The sequence below is a fragment of the Myotis brandtii genome, unplaced genomic scaffold, assembly GCF_000412655.1.
Source record: "Myotis brandtii unplaced genomic scaffold, ASM41265v1 scaffold103, whole genome shotgun sequence".
NCBI lineage: Eukaryota > Metazoa > Chordata > Mammalia > Chiroptera > Vespertilionidae > Myotis > Myotis brandtii.
This window is the reverse complement of record NW_005353460.1, coordinates 5,615,877-5,624,461: the sequence shown is the minus strand read 5'-3', so window position 1 is coordinate 5,624,461 and position 8,585 is coordinate 5,615,877. Positions and strand designations below refer to the sequence as shown.

At 34.5% G+C, this 8,585-nt stretch overlaps 1 protein-coding gene across 4 annotated transcripts in view; it reads right to left on the bottom strand.

Moving 5' to 3' along the window:
• Positions 1–596: 596 nt before the first annotated feature.
• Positions 597–8,585, bottom strand: part of HOOK3 (hook microtubule-tethering protein 3) — a 93,589-nt gene continuing 85,600 nt past the window's right edge. For 3 of the 4 annotated variants that reach the window (XM_014536719.1, XM_014536714.1, XM_014536716.1), the window contains 3 exons: positions 7,016–7,120; positions 6,785–6,856; positions 597–3,783 (listed from right to left, as the gene is read on the bottom strand). In XM_014536719.1, coding sequence (XP_014392205.1) covers positions 3,643–3,783; positions 6,785–6,856; positions 7,016–7,120 — 318 coding nt within the window. In that variant the 3' untranslated portion in view covers positions 597–3,642. Of the gene's footprint in view, positions 3,784–4,232; positions 4,406–6,784; positions 6,857–7,015; positions 7,121–8,585 lie in introns of all 4 variants that reach the window. The other variant, XM_014536704.1, reaches the window with a different exon arrangement.

Sequence of the window (8,585 nt, the reverse complement as noted above, 5' to 3'; positions counted from 1 at the left end):
TGCCATTAGTTAACAAAACTGTTATTGAAAAGGAGATGCGAGTAAAGCAGCACATAAATAAAATGTCTTTTCTTCAACTAAACTCATCTTTCACTTACAACTTATTGCTGATCTACTTGGACAGCATGAATTTTCATGCCTTTGTGAAAACTAATGAAATATATAGGCTGAAGTCTCTGGCTGGATAACATTTAGCTTAATTTTGTACATTTGAGCTTTTATTATATAAACAAAGCAATAAAAATTCAACAAAATTACAAACAATATTTCCTTATTATAATCTAAGTATCCCATTAAGCCAGTGGTTCTCAACCTTCCTAATGCTGTGACCCTTTAATACAGTTCATGTTGTGGTGACCCCCAACCATAAAATTATTTTTGTTGCTACTTCATAACTGTAATTTTGCTACTGTTGTGAATCGTAATGTAAATATCTGATATGCAGGATGTACTTAGGCGACCCCTGTGAAAGGGTCGTTCGACCCCCAAAGGGGTCGGCGACTCACAGGTTGAGAACCACTGCATTAAGCCAATGCCAAAGGGGTCGCGACTCACAGGTTGAGAACCACTGCATTAAGCCAATATTTTTTGTGTTGTTTTTTTTGAACCAGGCTAGTGCTATCTAATAGAAATAATTCAATCTTGATCAATTTTGGAACATGGGTCCTTTATTTAGGGACTTCTTTTTCTTGACTATTAACAAGTAATTAGACAAATTATAAAAAGATATAACTGAAATTTTGGGAAGTTCTTTTAAGTACAACTGTACTGTTTATTCTCTTTTTAGATGTGGTAAACTACAATATTTGCTGCATTTTTTTTTCATAATGAACTTCTTAAATAGACACTGCAGAACATAAATTTTATGCTTTAATATTCCTTAGTTATTTACCTTATATTTTCCTACCATGGCTAGAAGGAAAACAGCAAATAAGCTTTTTGATTATAAGAATTCAGACACTAGAGTAGGCTGATGGATCACCTCAACCTAATGCAATAACACTGTACTTCGTCCATTGGTGAGGACAGGACTAGCTCCACTGTCCAAGTGAACTGTGGCTACTGTGTCTAAGGGGTTTGTGAAAATACAGCACAGCTCACATCTAAATAAAGCACCCAATGTCTTCCACCTTCCAGAGAGACCATGCATCATCACAAACCTCCTGAGAAATTACTAAGCATTACAGGAGAGAGAGCAATTTCATAAATCATGTCCAAAGCTGGACAGAGTTGTCACTGTTATAGCTAAGTGTTACTCCTGCTTTAAAAAAAAAAAATCAAACAATGTTTAGAAATATAATTTCTTCTATATACTTGAAAGTAATATACTAAACTTTAAGGGTACAGTAAAGGAGAGTGAAAGTTATCACTGTAAAACACCAAAATAATAGCATAAAACAACAGATGCCGAAGAAAAATAAGAAGTAAAACTTCCTTCTAAAAGCTTGGCACCTTTCTAACCCATTTAGAGAACTATATCTGAGTAGGTGGGTGGGTCAGAGACCAGGGCTGGGGCAGTAAATAGAGAAGTAAAATAAAAACTTCGTATCTTATAGGATATAATCCTTTAAATAAATAGTTCATAGACTCTTTATGTCCATCTATCTTATTCTACAGGTATAATTTCCCAATTATTTTAATTTAACCAAGATTAGTTTCACACTCTGTTTTAAAACAGGTGAATCCTTATGTGATTTGTAAAATCAGGGGTTGGGGGTAAGAACCATCCTAAATAGTTTTTGATCTTTTATTGTCAAAACTTTTTATGTTGATCAGTTTGGCTTAGCCTCCTGAAATCTCACAATGCACTCTACTCAGGTGGTTCTGTCCATTATCACTAATTCTTGCTGCTTTATGGTCATATTAGGCAGAAGCATTCACACTGCGCTTAGATTTCTGTACTTAATGTAAGAATCAGCACAATGCATAAAGTCATTTCTGTGTATATTCTAATACTTTCTTCAAGTACGATTTCTGAGGACAAATGAAAACACCACTAATTTTTAGGTCGATTTTCTTATAAAAATGGAAGTAGGAATTTAAAACCAAACATTTGACTACAATTTATGAAAATTCTGAATTACATTTGGATTGATTTAAAATTACTAATTTGTATTAATATACAGAAATAAATGAAACCTGAACTTCCACAACAGCATGTACATGAAATAAAATCCTCTTACTTGGTGACCTATCTAAAAACAAAAACAAACAAATTAAAAAATTGACCTAATTTCAGTAATTATTTTGCTTTTAATAAAATGGGTTATGGTGTAAGAAAAAGGCTGGAGGAGAACTTAAATATAATTGGGGACCAAATGCTTGAATTAATACGTAAAGGCAGGCAGAGGCATTTCATTTTCAAATAAATGATATTTTACATTTATGTAGCACCTTATATACTCAAAGTGCTTTACAATCATTATTACTTGACAACCATTCATCAATGTAAATAAACATGGTTTACAATCAAGCTATCAATGAATCTAAACACTTTGATGCAACCAAATACCCAAGAGAATCTGTTCAGTAGCAAATTCTTGGACTAATACATAGAATTAGGAAAAAAATGTAAAAGAGACTTGTCACAACAGCACGTATAAGAAGTCCTTTGCTGATCTTAATGACTGATATTAAGATGTTAAGTATTAGGAATTATTGAGGAATAGAAGTGTTTATATTAATGAATAAATAAAACAAGAGATGCAAGTCAAGAAGTTCCCCAAAGGGTAATGCTATCTATTACTTGTAAATATATGAAAAATAGGTATAAGATATAGAGGGCAATTGAAACTATTAATATCAGCCACACTACCAGATTCTGATCCTCAGTTACTGTGATATTCCAAAATAAGAAACAATTAATGCACTGCCTGACTTTTTTCTCTTCTGTAACTTCCCCCCTAATAACCTAACCAATGCATTCACTTCTGCCGGCAAGATAGCAAGAAATAATAAAATTCTATGTATTTATGTTTTAAAAATAGTTTCCAAATCTTCAAACAAATTTAATTTCCTATAAAACAACGTGAAAACTAATTTTTCCCTCTAAATAACTCTACCAGGTGCCATAGGTAAGATCTAATTAGCACCTCTGCCAATATATTTATGTCTTTGCAAAAAGTGCATTTGCCAACCATTCATTTTATATAGTAAATATGCAAGTTATTTGAAGTGCATTTGGAAAACAATTGAAAACACAGATTAATACATCATAAAAAGATTAATTCCCTTTAAACAAAGACATTCTTATAAAGCATGGTAACACAGAGGCACAATAAAGAATATAATTCTTGTATATCAATTATTGGCAGAAAATCTAATTCATTACAAAGCCTACATACACCATTGGGGAAAGGACATTTTCATACAAAGAAAAGTACTATACTATTATCCAACACTTTTAATTGGGCATTTAAAAAATTTTTGGCACATGAAAAGGAACTGAAAAGACTACAAAATAAAGGACCAAGAAACTAAAACATCATAGATACGGAGAGACAGTCCTCAAATGAGAAACAACTAAATATTAACATAACATAGAGACAAAAAATAAGCTGGCTGAATTTCCTGAAATGGTGTTATGTGTAACAGAAGTATGTTTTGAATGCAGGATGTTTTTATTCTACTGGCAAGACTTGTCTACCTTGCTGTGGCTGGTTGAACATGGCCTGGGTAAGATCTTCTTGTGCTGGTTGCTTGTCGTTGCCTAGCCAGAAATGACTGCCCTGAACCTGTACTAGCAAGTCTATCTTCCGCCGCCTTTTTATGCAGAGTCATTCCCTATATCACACAGAAAAAAAAGGTAATCAATGAAAAAGTAGTGGAACATACTCTCATAAAAGACAATTTCATCATGCAGATTTTCTTACATTGCATCAGAAGGCACAATTAGAAATGTTAATTCTGCTCATTATAGATTAAAATTTTATAGATATTTCAGTTCCAACAATTAGGTACAAATTTTCCTTTGGAAAAATGAAGAGTTAGTTTTCTGAATAGGCAATAACCAAAACAATACATAATAGAGACAGATTTTGGAATACCGATTCTCAATCACACTTCCCTTTCAAATCAAATGTATGAAGTGATTTTCCAAGAAAAATAGTGCAATTGATTGGTAGCAGTTGATTCACAAGGGGCTGTGGCAATCAGGGCATATTTAGAATGGCAAACCACAAATGCACTTGCTGTTCCTTAAGGTGGAAAGGCACACTAGATTCAATACATACCACCATGCTGTTTTTCTTCACTTCAGGTGGACTTGTATTCTCAAACAACTTAAGAAAAGTTCCTGACAGCCCCAAACAGAGGCCCAACAGGGAGCAGGGGGTCTTTCTTGAAGACAGGAGGATGGCCTACTAGCTTGAAGGGAGAAGAGCCATAATTGCTGGGGCCAGAGCACCTTAACAGGAGAAAATAACCTCTGGGGGGTGTACTCTAAACACAGAGGAATAATCACAATGAACAGCCTATGAGGAGATCAGGAAAAAAGTGGTTTTGGTAGTCATTTAATAAGCCAGTGAAGAACCTACACCAGACAAACATGGAGCACTGAGAGCGGCTGTTTAATCTGACCAGTGACTGGATACAAGTAAATTGATGGGAGGAAGTGGAAGGCAACAAGGAGGAAATGAGCAATTGGGAGCCAGGAGGAGAGTCCGGCAGCTAAAGCTAAGCTATACTAAGACACGCAGCCTTCCCAGAATGAAAGGGACAAACTGGCACAGGAGGCAGAAGACTAAAAGATAAGTCTTCCTATCACTAGTTAAAACACTGGTCATGGCTTTGCATTTTTAATAGAATTGCAGTCTATCATATATTCCCAAATACATTAACACATTCCTCCATTTTGCCTACGAGACAATCCAGAATAGGTTTTTCACTCAATTTGAAATCAAAGCATTTAAGGATCTGAATAAAACTGACAGAAATCTATTGGTAATCTTTATTCCATTTGGCTACATATAAGGTATCCCCCAAAATGCATACACTAATAGCTGATAGCTCAATTTTGAAAATGAAATGTATTTCAATAATGCCTTTATACTTATTCAAAGTATGTGTATATATTTTTTTGGATACCCAATATATTTATATTTCATTTAAATATACTATTTTTTTCACTCTCATATTCCAAGCAACTTATTCAAATTCTTCATACACTTTCAAGACCTCAGTATCCATCACAAAGCCATTCTCTGAGACACTTAATACCTTTTCCCAGCACTTGTCATCTTCACTTCCATTTCGGTTGAAGGAGATGCAGAACTTTCTGAATGTATGTATGAAGCTGTTACTGGCTATATTACCTGAACATTAACTTGTGTTTAGTCTACTCAGTTATTCCTTCAGCCTATGAAGAGCTGAAAATTAGGACTATTCTTTAATATTATATCACAGGATAAATAAATTTAGTTCCATTAGAAACACAATATGTGGAGTTATAAAAATCAATCAAGAATATGAAATTACTAATAAGGATTGAGGGCAGAGCTCCAAGATGGCTCTAACTTTTAGGAAGGATATAGAGGAAAGAGAATAGGTGGAGTCAAGACTAGTTCCCAGAGAACTTCCTTAAATATATAACTTTTTCCTATTGTTTAATTTTAATTTTCAAGAAACCTATACTTGTTAACAGTAATAGTACTTTAAACTTATTGATTTCCTCTTTTGTTTTTTTAAATTGTGATAAAATCTTAAATATGTAGTTTTAACCAAGGCAAATGTAAATGTGGACATGTCATGAAATTGTGTTAATTTTAACAAAGGTCAAAACATGGAATTAGGAGGCCTGGGACACTAACCTTTAAGACACAGTATCAATTATAACTGTAAAACAGAAATAATGGTATTGTGCCATTAACACAACTTTAGTGTTGAAGAGGATTGCTGAAAGGAATCTGGTTTAATTTCCTTTCTTAAGCAACTAACAATGAAAAGGCAGAAAGTGGTCTTACTGAAGAGAAGAACAAAGAAGAAAAAAATGACAAAAAGTACAGTAGTTTCTAAAAACCACAACTATTTATATCCAGAAAATCACATTAAAGCATAATGTGATGAACATTTATTTTTCCCTGCAATACATTTAAAGTTTTTTTTGGTGTGTGTTGGAAATCCAATTTCAAAACTTCCAGCGTTCAGGGTTCTTAAGCAACTAACAATGAAAAGGCAGAAAGTGGTCTTACTGAAGAGAAGAACAAAGAAGAAAAAAATGACAAAAAGTACAGTAGTTTCTAAAAACCACAACTATTTATATCCAGAAAATCACATTAAAGCATAATGTGATGAACATTTATTTTTCCCTGCAATACATTTAAAGTTTTTTTTGGTGTGTGTTGGAAATCCAATTTCAAAACTTCCAGTCGTTCAGGGTCTATCAATCATAAACATTTTTAAAACCCTATGAGATAGTTAAACCTCACTCAGTATAAGTACCATTCATGCAAAATCCCACAAAACAAAAGCTACTGCTTCAGTATTTAGATATTACTAAAGTCCCTTTCCTCTAGAAGAAAATGGTTCTAAGAGACAGAAATCAAACTGTCATTTATCTTTCTATTCTCTAGGGATAATGATGTGTTCAAAATACCCTAACCATGCATCTGAAGGTTCTCACATCTGCTTTTCAGTCCCAAGATCAGCATTAGGTTTTGTTAGTGTGTGTTAGGATCGTATTACTTTCAGATTCCTTTGGCAGAATTACTTCTACAGTAAAGGGCATGTAATAAGTATTACATATTCACTGAACTTCACAATATGTTTAGAGGTGTTCTTTTCTTACCATATTGTACCAGGCACTAACAATATATTTTTCTTCCATCTCTCTTTGACTCTTTGTTTTCTCATATTCTTTCTAAAATACAAGCACATGTAAACATGTAAACATGAAAAGCAATTTCATATCAATAGTCACAATTTACTCTCTAAATTAATGGAGATAACCACATATAGCAAGGCTTCTAGAAAAAAAATAAAAAAATGAAATATCTTATTGTCTAGTACAGTGAACTACCTCTAATGAATGGAACATTCGATCCCGTTCTTGAAGCTGATTTTTAAGAGCTTGAATTTCTGGTGCTGCTCCTTGATTTTGTTTAGGATCTAAAGTGCGGATAACCTGTAAAAAGTAATAAAAGAAAATATTTACAAGTCTCAAACTAAAAGAATGTAACAGCTAAGAATGCACTTATTTAAAAAACGAAAGATAAACCTTATGAAAATGAAAGCTATCGTACAAGGATACTTTAAAATTTGAGTGTATGAAATAATATTCAATTATTGCAACTTTTAATTATATAAAACTTTTTAATTATGTAAAAGAATCAATTATAAGAAGCCATTTTTGCTTAAAATTAATAAATTTTACTACAGCAAACACTACTGACAACTATTTAGCCTTTCCCTTTCCTCTGATTTGGTTCAGCTAGCCCTTTGCCTCTGATCGGATGGGTACTTAGAAAGAGGTCCTGATGGTTTAAAAGGCTGTCACTGTGATCTATCTTTTCTGTCAGTGGCTCGGGTTAGGCATGGGTACATGATGCAATTCTAGCTAGCCAACTGGAGGTCTTCTGGGAAAGTCTTTTTGCTTTTTGGTCCAGTACTTTTAGCATCAAAAATAGCCAAGCCTATAGAAAACTTGAAAGAGCAGAACAATAAAAACCCAGATCACCAATTACTGCACTGCCACATCTGATTCCTATCCCCCCCCGCCACCACACACACACACACCCCACGCTTGCTCCAGATCACCAATTACTGCACTGCCACATCTGATTCCTATCCCTCCCCGCCACCACACACACACACACCCCACGCTTGCTTGTTTGGGGGACTATTTGAAAGCAATCTGCAGACCTCATGGCATGTAACCCTTAAACATGTCAACATGCATCTCTTTTGACTAAGGACATTCTCCTACATAATCACAGTAAGATTATCATCTGTAAGACAATTAATATTTCTACAAATCATCAATCACTATTTGGGCCACATCCACATCTCCACAGGTGTTTCCAAAATGTCTTTTCAAACTGCCCTTCTGCCCCCGATCCAGGACCCAAAGATTAATGTATTACATTTGGTCCTTAAGTGCCTTTTGGCTTTTAAAAATCAAAACAGCCTCTTATGCTCCCCCTACACTCTAATGCCTATTTTTGTTTTTCATAACATTGACTTTTATCCCAAATTCTGCATTTATTTGATGATTTTCTGAAAGTGCTATTTAACTGGTTCTAATAACCTTATTTTCCTTGGGAACTGAATGGTAGGACTAGAAGATTGCTTAGATTCAGGTCAAGTATTATTGGCAATGATACTCTATCAGGAGGCACAAGATGTTGGTTGTCCTACCATTAGTGGAGGTAATTCTGATTACTACTTAACGTGGTGACTGCCACTTATCCTATCTAATAAAAGAGAAACATGCAAATTGACCATACCCCCAAACGCTTCCCATTGGCTAATCAGCAGGATATGCAAATTAACTGCCAACCAAGATGGCGGCCGGCAGCCAGGCAGCTGAAGCGAACAGGAGGCTTGCTTGCTCCAGTGATGGAGGAAGCCAAGGTTCCCCGCCTGCCGCC